The sequence below is a fragment of the Mauremys mutica genome, chromosome 9, assembly GCF_020497125.1.
Source record: "Mauremys mutica isolate MM-2020 ecotype Southern chromosome 9, ASM2049712v1, whole genome shotgun sequence".
In the NCBI taxonomy this organism is placed as follows: domain Eukaryota; kingdom Metazoa; phylum Chordata; order Testudines; family Geoemydidae; genus Mauremys; species Mauremys mutica.
The window spans coordinates 767,962-792,131 of record NC_059080.1 but is presented as its reverse complement, the minus strand read 5'-3'; the positions used below and the strand labels follow the sequence as shown (position 1 = coordinate 792,131).

The 24,170-nt window shown below is 50.5% G+C and overlaps 1 protein-coding gene across 3 annotated transcripts in view; it reads left to right on the top strand.

The window, feature by feature from the left end:
- MED12 (mediator complex subunit 12) overlaps positions 1 to 21,057 on the top strand; it is a 63,990-nt gene extending 42,933 nt beyond the window's left edge. The window contains exons 27-44 of one of the 3 annotated variants that reach the window (XM_045030347.1): positions 1,866 to 2,045; positions 2,304 to 2,375; positions 2,707 to 2,870; positions 2,978 to 3,139; positions 3,227 to 3,338; positions 3,595 to 3,684; positions 4,136 to 4,245; positions 4,974 to 5,109; positions 5,351 to 5,512; positions 6,076 to 6,453; positions 6,819 to 6,969; positions 7,242 to 7,447; positions 8,093 to 8,170; positions 8,449 to 8,666; positions 9,871 to 10,054; positions 16,323 to 16,496; positions 16,701 to 16,782; positions 20,714 to 21,057. In XM_045030347.1, the coding sequence (XP_044886282.1) occupies positions 1,866 to 2,045; positions 2,304 to 2,375; positions 2,707 to 2,870; positions 2,978 to 3,139; positions 3,227 to 3,338; positions 3,595 to 3,684; positions 4,136 to 4,245; positions 4,974 to 5,109; positions 5,351 to 5,512; positions 6,076 to 6,453; positions 6,819 to 6,969; positions 7,242 to 7,447; positions 8,093 to 8,170; positions 8,449 to 8,666; positions 9,871 to 10,054; positions 16,323 to 16,496; positions 16,701 to 16,782; positions 20,714 to 20,757 (2,703 nt within the window). In that variant the 3' untranslated portion in view covers positions 20,758 to 21,057. Of the gene's footprint in view, positions 1 to 1,865; positions 2,046 to 2,303; positions 2,376 to 2,706; positions 2,871 to 2,977; positions 3,140 to 3,226; positions 3,339 to 3,594; positions 3,685 to 4,135; positions 4,246 to 4,973; positions 5,110 to 5,350; positions 5,513 to 6,075; positions 6,454 to 6,818; positions 6,970 to 7,241; positions 7,448 to 8,089; positions 8,171 to 8,448; positions 8,667 to 9,870; positions 10,055 to 16,322; positions 16,497 to 16,700; positions 16,783 to 20,713 lie in introns of all 3 variants that reach the window. The other 2 variants (XM_045030349.1, XM_045030346.1) reach the window with 2 other exon arrangements.
- The last annotated feature ends 3,113 nt before the right edge of the window (positions 21,058 to 24,170 follow it).

Sequence of the window (24,170 nt, the reverse complement as noted above, 5' to 3'; positions counted from 1 at the left end):
AGACAGGATTGGTCAGTGTGATAGACAGTGGTCTCAACACACAGCGGCCTAACGGCTATCAGGTTAGGAGGAGGAGAGTCTTAGGGAGGGTTTTGAAGGAAGGAGGATCATGAGAGAGCTTTGCAGATGACCACCTAAGCATGGGAGAAAGCATGAAGGTGCTTGTTTGAAAATGTAACAAGTGGACAGTGGAGTGTGGCATCATGAGCTGATTGGAGGTGGGAGTCAACATCCTGATAATGAATGAGAGATGATAGGTAAAGTGGGGTGGGCCTCGCAGATCCTTGAAAGTGAAGTAGCTTATGTTTGATGCTTTAGAGAAGGGGAAGCCTATGGAGAGATGTAGAGAAAGGGGTGACACGGTCAAAGCGAAAGGTTAGGAAAATGATCTTTGCAGCTGCATGCTGAATGGATTTGAGCAAGGCAGCGTGGTGTTTGTCAAAGCCAGAGGGAAGAATGTTGCAGTGATCCAGGTGTGACACGATGAGAGTTTTCGCTCGGTGGTGGAAAGGAAAAAGCCATATTTTAGAGATGTTTTGTGGAATGAATCAGTAAGCTTCAAACACAGCCTGCATATGAGGACCAAGAGAGAAGCCGGAGTCAAAGAGCATGTCCAGGTTACAGGCCTGAATGACAGACAGGAGGGTGATGTCCAGACTGATGGAGAAAAGAGGTAGTGGGGAGGGTTTGGAGGGAAGATTAAGTGCTCAATTTTAGCCATATTGAGTTGGAGCTGATGACAGGACATCCACGAGGGGATGTCAGAGATAGGCAGTGATTGTAGTTTGGAGAGCAGGAGATAAGTCTGTGAGTCGTCAGCACAGAGACTATAGTTGAATTTGTGTTTCTAGATGAAATTGCCAAGACATAAGGTGCAGCGGGAGAGTGGAGAGGGACCAAGGTGGGAAGGAGTGATTAGAGAACCAAAAGGGCATAGTCATGGAAGCCAGGGAAGAGGTCATTAGGGACTTGGGTGAGAGCAGTGTCAAAGAAATGAAAGGGGCAGAAGCCAGATTGGAGAGAGTTTTGGATAGAATTTGAGGAGAGGAACTCCAGACAATGGTAAAGACTCCTGGAGTCTTTCAATCTACTTTAGCTTATCAAAAGGAAGGTTAAGAGGTGACTTGATCACAGTCTGTAAGTGCCTATGTGGGGAACAACAATTTAATAAGAAGGCTTTTCAATCTAATAGGCCATGATCTAACAAGATCCAATGGTGGAAATTGAAGCTAGACAAATTCAGACTAGAAACAAGATGCAAATTTTTAACCGTGAGGGTAACTGACCACTGGAGCAGTTTACCAAGTGTCATGGCGGATTTTCCATCAGTGACCATTTTAAAATCAAGATGGGAAGTTTTTCTAAGATACGATTTAGGTCAACCCCAGACATTGGGCTTGAAGGCAGAAGTTAATTCAGGGAAGCCCTGTGGCCCATGTTGTGCAGGAGCTCAGGCTGGATGATCACAATGGTTCTTTCGGGCCTTAAAATGTATGAATTACTAATGGAACATTTGGAATGTCTTATGGCCTTAGGCCATGGCGGTGACTATCTGGAGTTAAGTCTGGCCAATAGGTCAAAAAACAAACAGCTGCAGCTATGTTCCTCTGCTGCTGACCTGCCAGGACCAGTTTCCCCTTCTACAGTCACTGCATCGGACAAGGAAAGGGGCAGTGTCAGCATAATTAGTGAGGAGAAGGGACTTTGGGCCCTACAAGTTGCTAGGGAGGTCCATGTGGATTGAATTTGCTCCCAGATCCTCCCCTCAAATTTGAGAAGCAAGCAGTGGGTGCTGTCTTGGCCTGCTCACCTAAACACAGTGCAGGCCATGCACTGTCCCTGCTCATCCTGTGCTCACCTTGCAGGAGTGGGTGGGTGAACGATGCCTGAAGTCCCTCTGTGAAGACAGCAATGATTTGCAGGATCCCGTTCTGAGCAGCACCCAGGCCCAGAGGCTGATGCAGCTGATCTGTTACCCACATCGATTGCTGGACAATGAGGAGGGAGAGAATCCGCAGCGACAGAGGATTAAACGCATCCTACAGGTGTTGGGGGGATGGGTCCTGTTTGGCTCCATGGCCTGTCCTGCTTGGCTTCTTGGTGGGATGAGTGGGGAGGAGAGAGCCTGACACATTATTCCCATTAACCTCCATTGCTGGACATGAGTGTTCAGAACGTCAGTCTCTAAAAGACGTTCACCTTCTTGAGGCCAGGGGGAAGGTTCATCACTGGGGGAGGGGCTGTGTGGGCTGAGGAAGTGGTTGTGGGGTGAGGCTAATTTGCAGTGTGTCTGTGTGTTACAGAACTTGGACCAATGGACAATGAGGCAATCCTCGTTGGAGCTGCAGCTCATGATTAAGCAGACAGCAAACAATGTGAGTTGTGTGGTGAGCTCAGAGAGCTGCCCTGCATGTTGGATGGGGATCTCTGTGTGTTTCCAAGTTGGGGAATGGACTCCTGACAGGGAGTGAGAACATGGGGAACATAAGTGGGGGAGGATGCTTGGGGAATGGCTCACCGAGAATGGGTGAGCCGCCCAAGGCCAACAGGCATGAGGGAGTTTCACTTGCTAGGATTGCGCTGAGCTGTGCTCAGGCGAACAGGCCCTGTTGCTGTGGTCAGCCAGTGCCTCAAGTGCTCTAGAAAGAGGAGCGGTGTTGCGGGGGGCGGGGCCTGCACTCCACTCAACACTTCCACTCTCTCCAGGAGATGAATTCCTTGTTAGAAAACATTGCCAAGGCCACCATTGAGGTGTTCCAGCAGTCAGCAGAGACCAGCTCTGCTAACTCCACTGGAACTGGAGTCAACAGCCTCAGCACTGCGCCTGTGAGCACTGCATCTGCCAGCAACAAAGCCAAACCCATCCTCAGGTAGGTACTGCTCCAGCTCCTCTCTCCCTGGGACAGTGGGATCCTTTGCAGAGGGACTTTGAACAATGGGTTGGCTCACTCAGCTTTTTGTCTGCCCTGTGTCACAGTTCCTTGGAGAGGTCGGGAGTGTGGCTGGTGGCCCCACTTATCGCCAAGCTGCCCACATCGGTGCAGGGCCATGTACTTAAAGCTGCTGGAGAAGAGCTAGAGAAAGGACAGCACCTGGGGTCATCGTCCCGCAAGGAGCGAGATCGCCAGAAGCAGAAGAGGTGAGCTCTGGGGAGAGGTCAGGAAGCCCTGGGCAGCCACACCTAGCATTTGGCATTGTCTAGCTCACTTCCTCTTCTTCTTCCCAGCATGTCCCTCCTGAGCCAGCAGCCCTTCCTGTCGCTGGTGCTGACGTGTTTAAAAGGACAGGATGAGCAGCGAGAAGGCCTTCTTACCTCACTCTACAGCCAGGTCCAGCAGGTAGACCCCTTCCCAGCCCCCACAAGAGCTTGGGAACAACAGACCATCCAAATGGATATACTCTCACAGGGTGGCACCCTCCATGGGGAAGGCATCTCCCTCACTCCCTCCATATCGGGGACTGTGGGTGCTTTGGCAGGGCATCTTCTCTGCTTTCCTCCTAGCCCAGACTGTAAGGAGTGGGGAGTTCTCACTGCTCCCTCTGCAGTGCAGGGTTCAGCATGTGAGGTCCTCACCTCTCTTCTAAATCTCGTAGATTGTTACAAACTGGCGGGAAGATCAGTACCAGGATGACTGCAAAGCCAAACAGCTGATGCATGAGGCCTTGAAACTGCGACTGAATCTGGTGAGCAGCAGGAGAAAGGGGGGATAAACAGGGAGTCCTCCCTTCTAAGGGTGGGCAGGGCCTGATGAAGATTTCCCTGGCTCTTCTGGGTATGGAGCCATGCGAGGGACGGAATGGATGGAGAGACCTGGCTGTCCTGTCCAGACAGGAGACATCCCTGTGCCAGGACACACACCTTGAACTCTTTCAGAAACGCTCAGTGCAGATTGGTCACAGCATTGCTTCCCTTTTCAACTTGCTGCCAAGCTGGCAGGGGGAGCCAGTCCAGGGTCTAAGCTGGTCCAGGGCCTACAGCAGGGCACCCCTTTATCTGGGCTGCCTGGAGCTTGTCCCCGCCTCACCTGCCCAGAAGAGGTATCCTGGCTTAGCCTTCACTCTCCCTTTTGGGTTCTGGGGTTCCCTGTGTGGCAGGACATTGCCTGGGCTCTGACTGACTTTTGTTCCCTGCCAGGTGGGGGGGATGTTTGACACAGTTCAGCGCAGCACACAGCAGACAACAGAGTGGGCGGTGCTTCTCCTGGACATCATCAGCAGTGGGACTGTCGACATGCAGTCAAACAAGTAACTGTCTCCTTCAAGTCTGGGAGCAGGGCCCCTCCCACGGGGAGTCTAGAGTTAGTCCAGCTCCTGTCCTGGTGAGGGCAAGCTGTCCCACCCACATACTTCAGTCCCATGTGGGAGAGCCAGCCCGCAAGCACATACAGACCTCTCCTGCGAGAGGGTTGCAGGAACCAGAGACCAGGGATGGCTGAAAGAGACTTAGGAGAAGTAGTGGGCAACTAGTTCCCAGTGTGTAGGCTCAAATGGCAGCCAAAGGGCCCTCACACTCCATGGGCACATGCAGAGCAGGGAGGGGACAGCCCCCTCCCTACAGCTGGCGCACTGAGCTCACCCAGGCATCGTTATTACTGGAAAGATGCAGACAAGCTGTGAGGAGCTGAGGGACTGAGCAGTGAGGAGAGGCTGAGTGAGTGTGCACGTGGGGGGCACATCAAGCTGTCTTGAGGCCAGGGGGGTTACAAGGCTTAATGGGATGGTGAGGGGTCGGGAGGCCCTGGAACAGTTTTCCAGAGGAGGAGATGGGGATTGAAGTCTGGACAGGGTGCTATAAGATGTGCTGTGCTGGTGGGTCCAATCCTGCCCATCCCCTGAGGGCATGCTCCAGGTGGGCATTGTTCTCTGTGATGGCAGAGGTGTTCATGCAACCCTGCATTTCTGGGTGGTGCTGGGTTGTGGAACTGCAGGGTCTTCCCCTCTCCTGACCTCAGCCTTTCTGCTCTTCCCCTCAGCGAGCTCTTCACCACAGTGCTGGACATGCTGAGTGTGCTCATCAATGGCACCCTGGCTGCGGACATGTCCAGCATTTCTCAGGGCAGCATGGAGGAGAACAAGCGAGCATACATGAACCTGGTCAAGAAACTCAGGGTGAGGAGGCCCTGGCCAGTCTGGAGAGCTGGGGAATATGGTGTGGTGTTGGGCACAGAGGGCAGGAGGCAGCAATATAAGAGGGTATTGAAAAGTGGTTTGTGGGGCATGGGGCGATAGGGCAGTGGTGGTTGTGGGGCAGAGCATTGTGGGGGCGACAGTGATGGTAGGGTTGGTTGCATTGGATGCCATTGTTTGAATGGCTCCTGACACCTTTGTCTCCACCTCCTGCCTAGTGCAGAAGGAGTTGGGCGACCGACAATCTGACAGCCTGGAGAAAGTGCGACAGCTACTTCCTCTTCCCAAGCAGACTCGGGACGTCATTACCTGCGAACCTCAGGGATCCCTCATTGACACCAAAGGCAACAAGATTGCTGGCTTTGACTCTATTTTCAAGAAGGAGGCAAGTAGTCCTGTTCCTGGGCCTCTGAGTCATGGCTGCCAGTGCACAGACAGCCTCGTGCTGCTCTTGCCTGAAGCCTGTGCTGGTGTCTGGAAGCATCTGGTTTGTTAACCCTCTTGCCAAGTACTGTGTTTTGTGCAGCTGTCCAAAGAGAGCCAGGACCCTCACACTCAGCGTGGTGTAGCCACATCAGAGAAGGGAAGAGTTAAGGTGTTTTAACCCATTAATAGTTGCAGGCAGTGTCTTCCAAGACATCACGAGTACTGCTGATGATGATTTAAATGTTGGCTCTGTGCCCACGGAGACCCACGACCCATGCCACAGCAGCTTACAGCCTATGTGCCAGCAGGAGACTGGCAAAGGGGGGACGAGAAGGGGTGGGGGGATGAATTGAGGAGCAATAGGAGACAATGTGGTGAACATTGTTTCAGAAGAGACAAGACACTGGTCCCTGCTCGATGGAGTGGAGCTGGTGGTATGGGCTCAGTGGCTCCCTGTGCCCTTGCCCAAGGGCTGCTAGTGGCTTGGGGTTTGCTCACTGACTTCCTCGTCTTTCTTTCAAGGGTTTGCAAGTCTCCACGAAGCAGAAGATTTCCCCCTGGGATCTGTTTGAGGGCCTGAAGCACTCAGCACCCCTCTCTTGGGGCTGGTTTGGGACTGTGCGGGTGGATCGTAAGGTGTCCAGGTTCGAGGAGCAGCAGAGGCTCCTGCTGTATCATACACACCTGAAACCCAAGCCCCGCAGCTACTACCTGGAGCCACTGCCACTGCCTCCTGAGGAGGAGGAGCCCCCCACACCTGTGGCCCTAGAGCCAGAGAAGAAGGTTGTAGAGCCAGCCAAGGCTGATAAAACCAGCTCCAATCCTGCCACCTCCACTGAGGAGCGCAAGAAGAAACCGAGCAAGAGCAAGAAACGCAACCAGCCTGCCAACAAAAGCGAGGTAACATGACCTTTCCCGCCAGCCATGGACCTGACACAGGGCTGTGTCGCACCCCCAGCCACAGCTCTGTCCTTTCTGCTCTGCCTGTGAGGAGCAGGTGGTTAGTGCTTTCCTTTCCGAGAGGCATCAGTGAAACGCTGGACCTCTTCCCAGCATTCCCCAGGAGAGGAGCCTCTCCGGGCTTCTTGAGGAAGAGGCAGTGAGTGTGCCCTTGGCATCCTTGCTAGGGAGAGGAGAGGCTGCTCGTCGTCCTGACTAGCACACAGGATCTTGTCCCTTTTAGCTTTGTGACCCAGTTGTCCCAGCTGTGAGTTCCTGGAGGCTCCAGGTGTGCTGCTCCCTCTCACTCCTCCTTCCTCCTGCAGGATTTTGTGTTGGTCCCTAGCCGAGGAGTCTCCTATGGAGTTGGCATGCCTGCAGACCTCATGCATCATCAGGCTGGGAATTCCATGTCTAGACTGGTATATGGGCAGTCGCCAGTGGGTCTCTATGCCCAGAATCAGCCTCTGCCAGCAGGTAGGTGTGTGGGAGAGGAGAATCTTACTACCCTGCAGGTAGCAACTTTAAGGGAGTCCCTTTTACATCATGAGCTTCCTTTTCTGTAGCCTATTCCATCTGACAGGTGAGCGAATGTAAGGACCAGACACAGCTGCCTGGGCTTGGCCTGGCTAGAGACGAATAACCAGCAGAGAATGCCCCTTAGCAGCTGCTCCTGCCCTAGTGTGGTGGGACAGTGGTGGATTGGATGTGTGTGACTCTGGCCCTTTCTCTTTCTCCTCCTATTGCAGGTGGCCCTCGGCTGGATACCTCATACAGACCAGTACGCATGCCTCTGGGAAAGCTGGTGCAGAGTCGACCCTCCTACAGTGGGGTGCTGCCTTCGGGGATGAGTGGCATGATGGGAATTGACGCTTCCTACAAGCCAGCAGTCTACAGACAGCAGCCTCCAGTTTCCCAAGGGCAGCTGCTCCGCCAGCAACTTCAGGCTAAGCTGGTATGAATTGCTGCGCAGTCGTCCCAGAGCACAGTGGGTCCTGGGTTGTGCTCACTGGTTTTCATTTTCTTATTCATGCTGGAAAACAAACTCCCCAACGCTTTTCCTAACCCTGCATTTCCGTCTGCCTCAGGTGGCTGGTGTTTCTATAGCATTTGGCATCATCTGGGTCCTTGGTTCCTTTCCTTCTTTGTGTGCCCACATCATTGATTGAATCAGCCGTGATGGGGAGACTGACACTGAGAATGAGCTAGTGTCATTGTGGCTGCAGGGCCAGCAGGGGGCGCCAGGCCCAAGTCTGGGGAGGGCAGGGGTTAGTGTCACTGCATCTGTGGGGCCAGCACGGGGGAAGGTAGGGGTTAGTATCACTGTGACTGTGGGGCAAACATAATCTCCAAGGCCTTGTCCTGATTGGAAGGTGGGGTCCCTGCGAGCCCAGTTGCTCACGACTGGGTCCCATGTGGCCATGACATTCCTGCCAGACTGAGTTGTGGAGAGGACGGGCTGTTGTGTCTGGCCTGGGGAGTGCTGCCAGAGCACTGCTGGGAGGAGCTCACGTATGCCCAGAGGATGGCAAAGAGGGAGCTGGATGGTCCTAGGTCTCCGTGTTCCTGAGGGTGACTGTCTCGTGCTCCTTTCCAGCAGGGCCAGGGAATGCTGGGGCAGCCTCCAGTGCGCCACATGACCCCTACCCCTTCCTATGGAGCCCTGCAGCCTTCCCAGGTGAGTGGGGCTTTCTCTGGCAGGGAGGAGGGGGATGAAGGGCCAGTGGGTTCAGGCGCAGCCAGCACTGTGTGAACTCCTGCTGCAGGGCCCTGGAACCACCTGGTGTCCCCACTTGCCAACTGTCATGAAAATTCCAGTCTCTGGGAAGAGAGCGAAGTGAACCATGAGGCCCTGGGTTTCTAATGCTGCCATCTCTGTGTCTCAGTGGGAAATTCTCTCCCCAGCACTCCCTCTGTATCCCAGCACATTTAACCAAGGCTTTTTCTTCCCCTCAGGGTTACACACCTTACGTCTCCCATATAGGCCTGCAGCAGCATCCCCCTCAGTCCAGTACAATGGTACCTCCCAACTATTCCAGCCAGCCCTACCAGAATTCCCATCCCAGCTCAAACCCAGCTCTCGTGGATCCTGTCAGACAGATGCAGCAGAGACCAAGTGGCTATGTGCATCAGCAGGCCCCCGGCTATGGCCACGCCCTGGGCAACACACAGAGGTACCTCCCAACCTGCAGATGCTGAGCAGCTATTGGTATTGCACAGGGAACTTCTCCAATGTAACTGCTTAGACAGGACTAGTAGATAGGGGCCTGTGAAAAGCCTTGTGGCCCCAGGGCTATGGCTCTGGTGCTGTAGCATTCAGCATCTTGGAATCCTTTGTGCCTCCTGAGCTGATGGTCTTGTCCAGTTCCTTGTCAGACCCAGAAAGATATTACAGCCAGGAGGGAATTCAGTGAATAGCATGGGGAGAGATGTGTATAAACCCTAAGCAGGGAGAGGGGTTAAGAGGCTGTGACCAGTAGGGAGGGATCGAATTAAGAAAGAGGGAATATAGGCTGAAGGATAGAGAAATCATTAACCACAGATTTGGACCTGACCCCAGGGGAGAAGGGCTGGGACCCCAGTCACTCTCAAACAGGTGGCTCTGGCCAGGGAATCATCGCCCCAGGGGAAGAGCTGGGTGCTCTGTCACTCCGAGCAGGGGATGGATCTGGCTGGGAGATTGTCCATCCCCCCAGGGGGAAAGCATTGGATGCACCATCGTTCTCCACCAGGGAGATGGATACAGCCAGGAAATTGTCCCCAGGAACAGGGCTCGGAGTCCTGTTGCTTGAGACTTTTTAACCTAGACTGGACAAACCTTTGAAAAAGTACAGGGAGAGTCCTGCATACAAGACTAGTTGAGAGGGTGCATGGGTCCCAGTGAGTGTTCTGGGCTCTCTGAATTGGTGATGTGGGAGGTTCTGGTTCTGGCCATGCTTGCTCTGATGCATTTGGTTTTCTTAGGGCAGGTCTTCACTACCTGCCGGATTGGTGGGTAGTGATTGATTTATCAGGGGTCGATTTATTGCATCTAGCGTAGATGCAATAAAATCGATCCCCAGTCGCCCTCCCCGTCGACTCCAGAACTCCAGCTCGCGAGAGGTGGAAGCGGAATCGACGGGGGAGCGGCAGCGGTCGACTCGCCACCGTCCTCATGGCCAGGTAAGTCGACCTAAGATACGCCAACTTCGGCTAGGCTATTTGCGTAGCTGAAGTTGCGTATCTTAGGTCAACCGCCCTGCTAGTGTAGACCTGGGCTGGTCGACCCCCCCGCTAGTGGAGACCTGAGAAGCTCAGGCTGGGTTTAGGGAGGCTCCTCTATCTCCAGGCTTTGTCTGGATCCACAAGAGCCACTGATCCTTCTCCTTGTTGTGTAAGGTTTCCTCATCAGTCGATACAGCAAGCGCCTATGATGAGCGGGATGAATCATATGAGTGCACAAGGGGTTCCATCAGGAATCCGACCCAGTCAGATATTACCTGAGCAGCAGCAGCAGCAGCAGCAGCAGCAGCAGTACCTGAGGCAGCAGCAGCAGCAGCAGCAGCAGCAGCAGATGCTGAGGGTAAGTCAAGGCCTGCTTCTTTTTTTCACCTTCTCTCACATCATCTGAAGAGCCGGAGTTGAGGGGTGGGGGGGCCTGTCAAGCACCACTAGCTCAGATGTGTCCTCAAATCTGTGCAGTACTCCGTCATTGCCAGCAGGGGGAGCTGATGACAGCAGGAGTGCTCTCTGTCACTCTTGTATGATAGGCGACTAAGATGCCTGTTCGGCTGCTTCTTTGCTAATCTCTCTCCTGAGAAGATGTTCTCCCTTCCTAGGAATTGTGTGCTCCTGGTGTAGAGACCTGGGGGCATTGCTTTGCTGTCACTTTCAAGTCATCTGACATACATAGTAGAAAAATCAGGAACTAGGAAAATCTGTTGGGTCTATCCCCCATTGATCTGCTCCCCACTGCTCTTGGCTCCAGCTGAGCCTTTGAAATACTGGCAGAAGTTTGGCTCACAAAACAGTTAGCGTTGCAGTGGTGCTAAGCACTGAGCTTTACTGCTACGTCACTGCCTAATGCTGCTTCATGCAATGAGTTGTAGCCATGCCAGTGCCAGGGTATTACAGAGATAAGGTAGGTGAGGTCATATCTTTTATTGCACTCACTTCTGTTGGTGAGCGAGAGAAGCTTTTGAGCCACACACAGCATGTGGCTCAAAAGCTTGTGTCACTCACCACTTGAAGTTGGTCCAGACTTTCTTTGTGAGCCAGATGTGTCCAGGCTTCTCAGGGAACCTCTTTAACTGGAGATCCCCTCCCAACCTGAGGCGAGGGCAGGACTTTTCCATATAGGAGACGTTATAGGGTCATGTAGCTAGAATGGAAATGACTACGGTGACTGTAATTCCCACCTGTAATGAGCTTAGTCTGAGTCTGTGGGTACAGCATTGCCAACCCCTTCGGTTGGCAATGCTGTGGAGATTACCCCCTCCCCGACCAACTTCTCATCTTCATCACCAGATGAGACAGTGATGCCCCCTTCTCCATCGTGGCAGATGATTTCAAGCTTTTCCAGGAGCTAGCTCATAGGGTGGCAGATGCATTACAACTATCATTACAAGAGGTGACCGAGTCACACCATAAACTATTGGACATTTTACTTAGACCCTGTCAAACTCATATGGCAGACCCTGGCATCGGTCCCACCAACATGCCAGTGGGCTGATAAAAAGTGTTACATACCGGCAAAAGACACAGAATTTCTCTTCGCCCACCCACCCCCCAATTCAATCATTGTGGACGTGCTGAGCTCAAGAGGCCATCAGCATCATCTGAAATCTGGCCCCTATGACTGGGACTGGAAGCGCCTCTATCTTTTGGGGAGAAAAATATACTCATCAGCACTTTACAGTTCTGTATTGCAAACTATCAACCCTTAATGGCAAAATATGATTACATCAACTATTCAAAATTCAGGTCCTTTATTGAGCAGCTCCCAGATTCTCACAAGGACCAATTCAAAGCCATAATTAATGAAGGCCAGCAAGTGGCAAAGATGTCACTCCAATCTGCACTATATGCAGCTGACACGACAGCACGTTCCATCTCCACTGCTGTCGTGATGAAATGAGTTTCTTGTCTCCAGTTATTCGGTTTCCCCAAAGAAGTGCAAACAACCGTAGAGGACCTTCTCTTTGAAGATACAAAGCTCTTTATGGAAAAGACGGACACTTCCCTTCACACTTTAAAAGATTCCAGGGCTACTCTTTGATTGCTCAGAATCTACACACCTTTGTTTCGCCCACTTGTCACAATATTCATCCCAATGCTTGTATGAACCCCCAATAAAGAAGTCCAGGTTCTCCAAATGGAAATCTTCAGGCCCTCAACCTACTTCTTCGTAGCTATCCATCTCAAAACGACAGTTTTGTTGGGTTGGTTGAGGTGCCATCAGACCAATCTCTTCAATATCATCCAATGTTTGAAAACCCCTCTCATCCCTATGGATGCCGGCATCTTGACCTGGGAACGGATAACCTCTGACAAATGAGTACTGGAGATTTATTCGAGATTGGTACTCCATCTATTTCCCCTCCCCCCCAAACACCCTTCCGCATCCCTCTTCAGTGACCCTTCTCATAAGAACGTATTACGACAAAAGATAGATCATCTCCTCAGTGTAGGATCCATAAAACCAGTACATCTAAGACGCAAAGACTTTTACTCTCGCTATTATCTGATACCCAAGAAAAAGCAAAGTTGGAGACCCATACTAGACCTCAGGGTGCTCAACAAATTTGTCACGGCTCAGAAGTTCAAGATGGTCACTTTATTATTCGAGCATTAGAAAAAGGTGACTGGTTCATGGCCCTTGACCTCCAAGATGCGTACTTCCACATTTCAATCATACCGTGTCGCAGAAGATATCTCAGATTGACACTAGACCAGGATCACTAACAGTATAGAGTACTCCCTTTTGCTCTCTCATTGGCCCCCACAGTAGTCTTCAAGATCTTGTTTGTGGTGGCAGCTCACCTACATTCCCAGGGCATTATGATCTACCCTTACCTGGACGATTGTCTCTTCAGGGCGCATTCCTTCATCAAAACCCAGTGAGTTACCAGTATCGCTCTGGATCTGTTCAAGAATCTGGACCTACAAATCAATGCAAAAAATCAGCATTAATACTGGTACAGAGACTAGAATTCATAGGAGTCAATGTCGATTATGAGCAAGAGCGCTTCTCCCACAATACAGGTTCCTCAGTCTGTCCACACTTATAGAGACAGTGCACTCCAGCCCTCAAATATTGGCTTCAGCTTCTGGGGCACATGGCCACAGGCATATAGATGATAGCTCAGGCCAGACTTCACATGAGATGCCTCCAATTATGGTTCCGTTCGGTTTACAGACCAAACAACGACAACATAGATAAACTCCTATTGATGCCCACCAAAATCAAACAATCCTTGAATCCATGGAAAGACCAGCAAATGCCTGGATGGGAATCCCGTTCACTCAGCCTTCCCCATCACTATTTCTCACCACTGACGCATCTCTGATAGGATGGGGCGCACATCTCAACGATCTCACAGTGCAGGACAAATGGTCTCCCTCCGAGACGTGCCTTCACATCAATCTACTCAAACTCAGAGCGGTCAGGAACGTGTGTGCTCGTTTCCTTCTGCTGATCAGAGGCACGTGCACAAAGGTCATGACGGACAATGTAGCATGCATATATTACATAAACCATCAAGGAAGCACCAGTGGAAGCACTAAAGCTATGGAACTGGTTTATTTCCTACAATGTTACAATATCAGCAGCTTAACTACCAAGAATACACAACACGATAGCGGACAGTCTCAGCCGCAAATTCCCACACAGCCACAAGTGGGAGATAGATTCAGTGGTACTCTGACATATTCCGACAATGGGGGACACTGATAATAGACTTGTTCCCTACTTACCAGAACAAGAAATGTCCATGGTACTGCTCCAGAGTGGCCATTGGCCAGCACTCTATGGGGGATGCTTGCCTCCTCTCGTGAGACAAGAGCTTTCTTTCCACCTTTCTCCCTTTTCCTCTGTTGCTGAAATTCCTGTTGAAAATAAAAAGAGAAAAAGCAAACATCATACTGATTGCTCCCATCTGACCCAAACAAACATGGTACCCTTACCTGTCACAACTGGTGCTGTGTCCACCGATGACTCTTCCAACAACTCCTTACCTCCTCTTGCAGAATGAGAGAAACACTCTCCATCCCAATTTATGGATACTACGGCTTAAAGCCTGGCTCCTTCATGGTTCCAACGCATAGAAACATCATGCTCTGAAGAGGTACAGGAAGTGTTATTGCTCACTAGGAAAGTGGCTACCCATCGTACTTACCTATAGAAGTGGACTAGATTCGAGATCTGGTGCCAGTTCAAAAGAGTTACCCTGGATGCAGCCACTCTACCTGTAGTCCTAAACAGTGTTCCTTCTAATTTTTCCCACACATGTACAGAATGAATTTTGTTATGTGCACCGATATGGTCAAAGATATAGATCAAAGCAGATTACCTAGCAATAAACAAAAAACACAAATTAAGCTTAATATACTAAATAGATTGGATATGAATTAGCAGATTCTCACCCTAAGAGATGATACAAGCAGGTTGCAGGGTCTTAAGGGGCAAGTTGCACTTGCTTTACAGCTTGGAATCCCCAGGTGTTTCATACAAAGGCTAGAAATCCCTTTAGTCTCGGTCCAGTACTTCCTCCAGTTCAGTCTTTGTTCCTCAGATATTTCCAGGAATCTTCCTGTGTGGGGAGTGAAGAACTCCAGATGATGTCACTTCCTGCCCCATATAGCTTTTGCATATGGTGGGAACCCTTTCTTCCAAAGCTTGGTTCCCAGACCAGTCCGTGGAAAAATACTGACATCCCAAGATGGAGACCAGCATCATGGGGCCTGGTCACATGTCCTTGTATAGTCATAGCAGCCATCACTCACAGGCTGTCTGTGTTCTCAGTAAGGCTCACCAGGTGGGAGATAAGCTTCTCTTAATGCCTATTGCTCTCCTTAATGGCACATTCACCTGAATAGGCCCTTTCCAACCAGCTTTCTAGACTGAAAGCATCTTGTCTAGTGGGTGTTACCCAGGTGTAACTACATTTGAAATGTAGATACATAGTCCACATTAATAACTTCAGATACAAAAATGATACACGCATACAAATAGAACAGTCATATTAAGCAAATCATACCTTTTCCAATGACACCTCACATGACTTATCTTGCATAAAATGCATCATAATTATGCTATAACCATATCATAATAATATCACTATGAAGAATATGGGGTGCAGTGTCACAGACGGCATTCTTTATCACCATTACCTTGGCAAGAAGGATAGGGGAGATAGCAACCTTTATGGCGCATTTCCCCTTCACAGTGTTCTTCCCTGACAAAGTCTTGCTTAGACCACATCCGAAGTTCACTCCCAAGGTGACTTCCACATTTCACGTGAACCAACTCATTCACCTTCCAACCTTTTAACCCAAGCCTCACCAGCATAATAGGCCAGTTCATCCTCCATACACTCGATGTAAGGAGAGCCGTGGTCTATTATTTGGACAGGACAAGAGTTTTTAGAAAATCTCCAAGACTCTTCCTCTCCGTCATGGACAGGGCTAGAGGGCATAGCAATTTCAGCTCAAAAATTCTCTAAATGGGTCTCAAACTATCAAACTCTGTTATCAGATGTGCAGTTTGGCACCCCATCTACAATCTCTCACATTCTGTGAGATCGGTTTCCTCTTCAGTTGCCTTCTCCAAGGGTATCCCTAGTATCAGAAATCTACAGAGCAGTTACCTTGGCATCTGCACATACATTTGCTGAACATTATGCCATCCTTGGGGACTCTGCTGCAGACGCCAGATTTGGCACCATGGTACTGTCATCCATCAGAGACTCGACTCCAAAGCCACAGCCTCCAGTAGGGGATACTGCTCGGGAGTCACCTACAATGGAGCAACCATAGGAACACTACTAGAAGAAGTTACTCACCTTGTGCAGATGTGTGTCCCTATGGGTGCTCCACGACCCACTCTCCTCCCTTCTACTTCGGAGTTTTCATCATTCACTTTGCAGTAGAGAAGGAACTGAGGAGGGGTTCACCTGAGCAACACTGGTTAGCCTCGTGGCAGGGCATGAGGGGGTGAGGCAGTGCATGCGCAGGCTGAATGGACACTGCTCTCCGATCAGCAGCGCAGGGACGCAGACACACCTACAGTGGATCACCGTAGGGACACACATCTCGAAGAACCATCGTTACTGCACAAGGTGAGTCATTTCTTCATGCACACAACATAGCATGCATGTTTACCCTTTTATTTTGTTCTTTGCTTTTTCAATTAAAGAAAAAAAGCGGGTCCAGACTTTTCCCAAACATCACCATCAATAAAGTCCATTCGAGCGTGACTCTTTGATTGTGACGTCACAGACAGCATAGACACAACTAACTTCCTGTGCTGGACCATGTCAGGTGCCACCACAAGCCTTGTAGAGAGGACAGCTGGCCTTATGGTTAAGGCGCAGGACACAGGGATTTGGATGATCTAGGCTCTGTTCTGAGCCCTGCCACAGATTCTCTGTGACTTGAGGGAAGTCACTTCTGCCATGGCACCTATAAGAAAACCACATCAAATGGTTAGGTTGAGGGGCAGCCAGGGAAGGTCACTGTTTGTTTATTGAATCACAGATTTTTCCCTGTAATATTCCCTAGGCTGCCTGTCTTATTGTATAGCCCTCCCCATGACACATCCCTAATGGTCTCTTCTGCTGCTTCTTTTTCAGCAGCAGCAACAACAGCAGCAGCAACAACAGCAGCAACAGCAGCAGCAGCAACAGCAACAGCAGCAACAGGCACCACCACAGCAACAGCCACAGGTGTCCACAGTCCCTCAGCCACAAGCCCAGGGCCAGCCTCCTGGCCTGGGGATGCAGACTCTTCCTCCTCAACAGCCCATTGTAAGTGTGTCACAGAGCTAGAGGGGAAGAGTCATTCATCACAGCCCAACCATTCATAGATCCTCCTACCTGCTCCCTGCAGCACTCTCCTTCTCCACCCCGCTAGCTGCTGCCTAACACAGGGAGCATTTGCTGGCTGCTTGTGTGACCGCTGAGTCCCCACCAGCCTAGTGGCACTTGTTAATCATGTTTCTCTCTCTCTAGTTCCAGCGCCAGGGTCTCCAGCAGACACAGCAGCAGCAGCAAACAGCTGCCCTGGTCCGACAGCTTCAGCAGCAACTCTCTAGTAAGAAATTAGCACTCTTCGTTTTTCTTACCTCTTCTCCCTGCCCCATCCAAAGTGTCTTTCTCCATAGAACAGGCCCTGGTGTAAAGCGATAGCAAGGGGAGGGCAAGCCCAGGCTTCTCTGCCTCTTTACACATCATCTCTCTGTGAACACAGACTGTTGGGGAAGAGCCAACATGACTTTGTAAAGGGAAATCATGCCTCACCAATCTATTAGAATTCTTTGAGGGGATCAACAAACGTGGACAAGGGTGATCCAGTGGACAGAGTGTACTTAGACTTTTGGAAAGCCTTTGACAAGGTCCCTCACCAAAAGCTCTTAAGCAAAGTAAGCTGCCATGGGATAAGAGGGAAGGTTCTCTCATGGGTCAGTAACTGGTTAAAAGACACTAAATAAAGTGTAGAGATAAATGGTCAGTTTTCAGAATGGAAAGGGGTAAATAATGGTGTCCTCCAGGGATCTTTACTGGGACCAGTCCCATTCAACATAGTCATAAATAATCTGGAAAAAGGGGTAAACAGTGAGGTGGCCACGTTTTCAGATGATTTAAGTCCCAGGCAGACTGCAAAGAGTTACAAAGGGAATCTCATAAAACTGATGACTGGGCAAGAAAATGGCAGATGAAATTTATTGTTGATAAATGCAAAGTAATGCACATTGAAAAACATAATCCCAACTATTCATACCAAATGATGGAGTCTAAATTAGCTGTTACCACTCAAGAAAGAGATCCTGGAGTCATTGTGGATAGTGCTCTGAAAACATCTGCTCAAAGTGCACTGGTGGTCAGAAAAGCAAACAGAATGGAACCATTAAGAAAGGGATAGCTAGTAAAACAGTAAATATCATAATGCCACTATATAGATCCATGGTACTCCCACACCTTAAATACTGTCTGCAGATCTGGTTGCCCCATCTCAAAAAAGATGTATTAGAAATGGAAAAAGGATAGAGAGGCAATAGAAACCATTATGGGTATGGAATAGCTTCCACATGAGGAGAGATTAAAAAGACTAGGACTGTTCAGCTTGGAAAAGAGACGATTAAGGGTGGGGATATGATAGAGGACTATAAAATCATGAATGGTGTGGAGAAAGTGATTAAGGAAGTATTATTTATCCCTTCACATAACATAAGAACCAGGGGTCACCCAATAAAATTAATAGGCTGCAGGTTTAAAACAAACATAAGGAAGTACTTCTTCACTCAAAGCACAGCCACCCTGTGGAACTCATTGCCAGGGGATGTTGTGAAGGCCAAAACTATAACAGAGTTCAAAAAAGAATTAGGTAAGTTAATGGCGGACAGGTCCATCAATGGCTATTAGCCAAGATGGTCAGAGATGCAACCCCATGTCTGGGTGTCCCTAAGCCTCTGACTGACAGAAGCTGAGTTTGGATCATGCATTAACTGCCCTGTTCTGTTCATTCCCTCTGAAGCATCTGGCACTGGCCACTTTCAGAAGACAGGATACTTGGCTAGATGGACCATTGGTCTGACCCAGTATAGCCAGTCCTATGTTCATATGACCATAGCAGGCAGAGAGAGGAGCATACAGTACTACCAACCAAGTGAGCAGCCTTCTAGACCTGCTGCAGACAGAGGGGTCAGGGCAGCAGTGTCTAAGGAGGCTGTCGGGCAGCTCTCCCAAACGTGTCAGGTCTGCTTTTCTGGATGTACCACTGTGTCAGTGCCACTGCCTCCGTCGTTGCTGGCTCCCAACGATCTCAACGGGAGTATAAATTCTGGACCTCGTGCCTGATGGGGCAGCCAGGGAGATGCTTTATTCAGGACATGGTCAGTGAGAGACTTTTTTTATTGAGCACTGCCATGTGGGATGCTGCCTGAGCCCTAGCAGGGCAGTGTATCCCTCCAGGCCACCCTGCTGTTGTAGGGATCACGTCAGTAATTTTATATTATAAAACTGGCAATTAAACTGTTAAACACCCAAGCCAGAGCCCTCCCCAAAGGAATGCTGTATGCAAACATATGCTGCCTTACTTCCCAGGATGCAGCCCAGCCATGGCTGTGCCTAGGTGCATTGAACCCTGCCCCAATGACCACATCTCAGTGCAGCAAAACCATCCAACACAGTGATGCCATCACTTTGCAGTTTTCTAAATACAATTTAAAATTGGATTCCGGCTCCTACTAAATTCTTCCTTTGCATCCCAGCGTTCTTTTCCTTATGAGGCTGAGACTGCAGGGACTATTAGATATTCCTTTATGGGCTATTACATATTCCTTCCGGTGCTTGTATATGCTTCACTGGGGCTGCATTCTACACCGAGCCAGTGAGATGCAAGTGAGATTGCAGAGTTTCTCCAAGGTGTTGAGAGCCATAGTGACAGTCAAGAAAAAGAATTCGGAGGCGCAGGGTGGTTGGTGACTGGGGTAAATGGTCCTTTTCCCGTCTAGGCCACCATTTCCACCCTGTATCATGACATAACTGGTTGCCTGATTGAGTTATGGAGCCTTTCACTTCTAGGTTCCAGGTTGAAATCTGGCAGTGCTCAGTACCAGCCACGTGGTAGTCTTGTGTGGACTTGGTTGATTGGATTTCTTTACATAGATCCCTAGAATGTGCACTTCACAGGACAGGGCCTGTGACTTTCTTTGTCTGAAAAGCACCAGGAACACTTATGCCACTGCAGAAGTCATGTTTTATCTTTCCTATGTAAAAAGTGCATTTACAATCAGCCTCTAGAAGAGTCCACGCTAAATAACAGCCAACATTAATGCTATCCATCAGCATAGGCACCGACTTCCACTGTTTCTGGTGGGTGCTCGACCCTGCCCCTGCCCTCACCCCGCCCCCATTCCAACCTTTCCCCAAAGTCCATGCCCCTTCCCGCCCCCATTCCACCTCCTTCCTCCAAGTCTCATGAGCCTTGGTCATTCATGAGCAGTGAATTTGACTAAAACCCTTGTAGAGGGGGGGAAAAAACATCTCTCCAACGCCCCTGTGACCAGCAGGCTTTCCCAGTGTGGGGTTGGGGCTGGGTTTGCCCTGCTGAGGGCCTGTCCGGGAGCATGCTGTATGGCTGCATTTTGTAATGGAATGACGGACTCTGAATGCTCCCACTCACCAGGTAACATTAAACCAACAAGTCATAGAAGTCTGGCTCTGCATCTAAAGATGATCAGCAAGGGTATCCGAGTTGGGCTGGAGTTTAAGGAGAGGCAGATCTCTAAGGTAGCCTGCTCTCAAGCCAGATAGATCTTGAAACCAGCACCTGGATTTGTACCTGGATAGTAAGTGGGAACCAGTGTGGTCTGTGAGCACTGATGACATGCTCCTGGTTGATGTGAGTCTCTGAATTCTGCACTAGCTGATGTTCCTAAGTTTTCTTCAGGTTATATGATTGATGGGAACTCCAGGGTAGTTAGCTGGCCCAGCGCAGCTCATGCTGTGCACCCACCTGGTGCCGGTAGCAGTGTTTGGGTTTCTGTGTGGCAGGGGTGCTGCACAGAACTAGGGGTTACGGGTGTTCTGTTTAAAAGAGAAAAGCCCAGAGGATAATTCAGCTTCCAACCTCATCACCTAGGCAGCTACCCACTCCCTTTCAGTGCCATATTGGTCCACACCTATTTCACACCAAGGAGCGGTGTGGAGCTGAGCAGAAGAGGCGTAGAGATCTGGGTTTGGCAGACTTTATCCCCACCTTTCCAGAAGCATGTGGAATTTTGATAGTACTGCTATCCTAAGCCCCAGGAGCTGGCACCAGAGTGTCTGGCATTTGAGCAGAGCATCAAGTGCCACAAGTGATACACAAGTGTAGTGTCCCAGACTAAGACCTGGGTAGCCCCCTTCTCTTGCCTACCTAGCCCCTCCGCTTCACAATCAGACTCTGAATTGCAGAGCTGATAGGCATCTCCTAACTGGACCAGAATCCTGTGATTGTCTAACTTTGTGTTTGATCTGAACAGATACACAGCCACAGCAGAACAGCAACCCATTTGGACGCTACTGAGCCATGGCACTTGGGCCCAATCCAGAGGGAGACATCACTGTGGACTGGATACAGCCTCCCCCAGTGGGGGCTGTTCCCAACCCCTCTGTCCCTGGGACACCTGCACAGACGCCGTGTTCTGCAGCTGCCCTTCTTGGAGGGGAGGGAGTGATTTTTATCATACAGAGAAAATGTTTTTACTCCGGTTTCTACAAAGGTTTATGGAGATCCCGTGTGATTGGTAGTCTCCCCTCCCCCTTTGGTTTCAGTTTTTACTAAGTTTTTAGTATTTTTGTTAAAATAATGATTAAGACATTGTAAGATTTTGTACTTTATTTATACCAGATGAAACCCTGTATGGCAGACGTCCTCAGACAAATACAGAGAGCTTACTTTGCGAAAGGGGTGTGTGTGTGTGTGCGCGCACGCAGATGTGCGTATTCAGAGTCTGAGCCCCATGACCCTAGCATGCTCCCACTCCCGATTCCCCTGCATTCCCACAGATCTTGCCCTGAACTACTCCCATACAGGGCCAGGTGAACTATACACATCAGATCTCAAGAACTATTGTCTGCACCTTTCCTGCTCCTAAATAAGTACATTGTTCAGCCTCATCAGGTTGGTGTGGGAAATAGGTATCTCATCTCTTGCTTGCCTGTTTTTCCCAGGTTGTTCTCTCCCTGTGTTCACTAGTTGGGAGGAGGGTTTGGATAGTGATTCAGAGCTGCCCTTTAAGCAGCAGTGCCTTGTTACCGATACACAGAGAACAAATGGTCCCTGCACACTTCCACTGGTGGGATCAAGATGCCTGCACATCCAGGGTCCCGAACCTGCTAGGGTTTGTCCTGGTGAGGATAAAAGGTATCGAGGAAGGAGGTGAGGTGTGGCAGCTAACACATTCTAGACCTCATGTAGACTTTCAAGATAGAATCTAAGGACAGAAAGAACTGTGGTCAGATGTTTGGCTGTGTGTGTGTGTGTTCTTCCTGTGTTCTGTCCCAGCTCTGCGCAGACAGACAGCATAGCAGACCTTGAGTGAACCACCCAACGACCACAAGATCTGTTAAGGTAAGAAGGCACCAGGCCAGGTTTATTGTCGACAAAGTACAGTAATAGCACCTGGCAGACTACAAGGATACTAAGACAGGTATGCCCGTGACAATGGACATGGTTCAGTGAATGGTGAGACTTTTCATTCCCCCCTCAGCTAACAAAGATACTCTCTTGATTATCTTTGTATACCTTGATACAAACAAGTTACATACTGCCTCTGACATAGTTAGTCACTGCCTTCTGACGTGGCTAATTACCATCTTGTACATGTTGGTTCAATCAAAACATCTCTATTACGTACTGTCATTCTGACCTTATCTTTTAGGAGGGGTCAGTGTGTTCCTGTTGCTCTTGGGGAATGTTTTTGAACCATCCTTGACATCGGGATGTTCTGGTACCACTTAATATTGGGATGTGTGATGTCACTATAAGGCATGTTTTCTAATCCTTTAATCATTCTCATGACTCATCTCTGAGCCCACTCCAATTTATCAACATCCTCTTGAATTGTGAGCACCAGACGTGGACACGATATTCCAGTAGTGGTTGCAGCAGTGCCAAATACAGAGATAAGATAACCTCTCTACTCCTACTTGAGCTTCCCTGTTTCTTCTTCGAGTGATTGCGCATGTCCATTCCAATAGGCGTGTGTGTGCCGCGTGCACAGTCAGAAGGTTTTTCCTTAGTGGTACCTGTCGGGTCGGCTGTGGAGACCCCTGGAGTGGCACCTTTATGGCAGTGTATATAGGTCCCTGCCAACCCTCCGGCTGCTCAGTTCCTTCTTGCCACCAGTGACGGTCTTTGGAGCAGCTCAGTCTCTTGCATTCGCAAGTGCCTACCTGGTGGTTCCCATTTTCTAGTTGTACATACCTGTTAGTTCGTTATATATTAGTTTCTAGATTAGTTGGGCTTACTTTGGGGGCTTTCCCTCCGCCCTAGTTTCCCCAGGCACTGGGGCATGCCTCGGTTGCAGGGGTTTAAGGCGTGCGAGAGGTGTGTGAAACCTATGCCCACAAGTGATCCGCACACTGCCTGTCTCAAGTGCTTAGGAGAGGGCCATGAGACAGATAAATGCCCAATTTGCAGGAGCTTCAGACCCAGGATTAAGAGAGAGCGGGACTATTGTTTGAAGCTCCTCCTGATGGAGTTGGCCCTCTGCCCACAGCCAGCAGTGGAAACGGCACCAGCATCATCGGTGTGCAGCACCCTGGCCTCAGTGTGGGATGTCCCAGCACCGAGGAAAGACTCCTCCAAGGACCTCCGGTGCCGCTCCCAGCTCATAAGGCCAGTGCTACCAGGAGGCACCACTCACAGTCCCTGGTGTCGCTTAAGAAAAAGAAGGTGAACGGGGTCGTTCCCCCATCAAGAAGCCGCGAGGGGACTCCAGCGAGGTGCGTCCCCCGGCGGGACACCCATGGTCTGGGCCTCAAGACCCAGCACCGTTGATTCCAGCCCCAACGGGAGGCCCGTCAAGTCCAGTGCTGATAGACTCCCCAACTCGGGAGGATCTGGAGGAAGAGCTCGACCTTCTCTCCATGCTGGACACCTACAAGGCAGTGTGAGACCTCATTGCCATGACAGCGCAGTCCCCTGCCACGCAGGTGCGGGCCCCGGCACCACAAGCCAGGCACTGTCAGCAGCACCGGCTTCAACGTCTAGCCTGGCACTGCCTGTGGCTCTGGCACCCTTTGCGGCACAAATGGCAGCACCGCCTCTGGTTCATCATCGTGGCAAGCCTATGATGTTACGGCGCCGCTCACCATCTCCCCAGCACCGTCCGGCTCTGCTTGGGCACAGACTACTCGTCCGAGTCAGAAGCTGAGTCTTCGGTCTCTCAATGCAGCCACTACCGCTTCTGGCACTGCAGACCAGTGGAATCGTCGGCATCAGCGGTTGCCTGGCTACCCCAGTGGCAGGGCCCAGTCTAATGGCCCTTTTCGATTCCCTGGGCCTACCACCAGACTCAGGGCTCCAGGCTGGTATCGGTGGCATCTGCACCCCGTGCCCCCCCCCCAGCAACATTGCTGGCTCACCACACCCCCAGGGCTCCTGAGGATCCCGCACAAGACAGGGACTCTGGGCTGTCATGCTCAGGCACAGCACCCGAACCAGCACCATCTGTGACACTAGAGCCACCTCCAGTCATGGGAGGCTCAGAGGTACCTGACCCGGCCTCCAGAGAGCCAGAAGGGCAGGAAGACACTGTCCTAGGGGCCTTCTCCTCCTTGCCAGATGAGGTAGTGGCAGGCACCACCACCACCCTACCGGCAATGGACACCAGGGGACACCAGGACCTTCTTAGGAGGATGACCCTTAATCTCAATCTCCAGGCGGAGGAGTGTGACTCAATGGCCGATATCCTTGCCCCTGAGGGTCCTTCT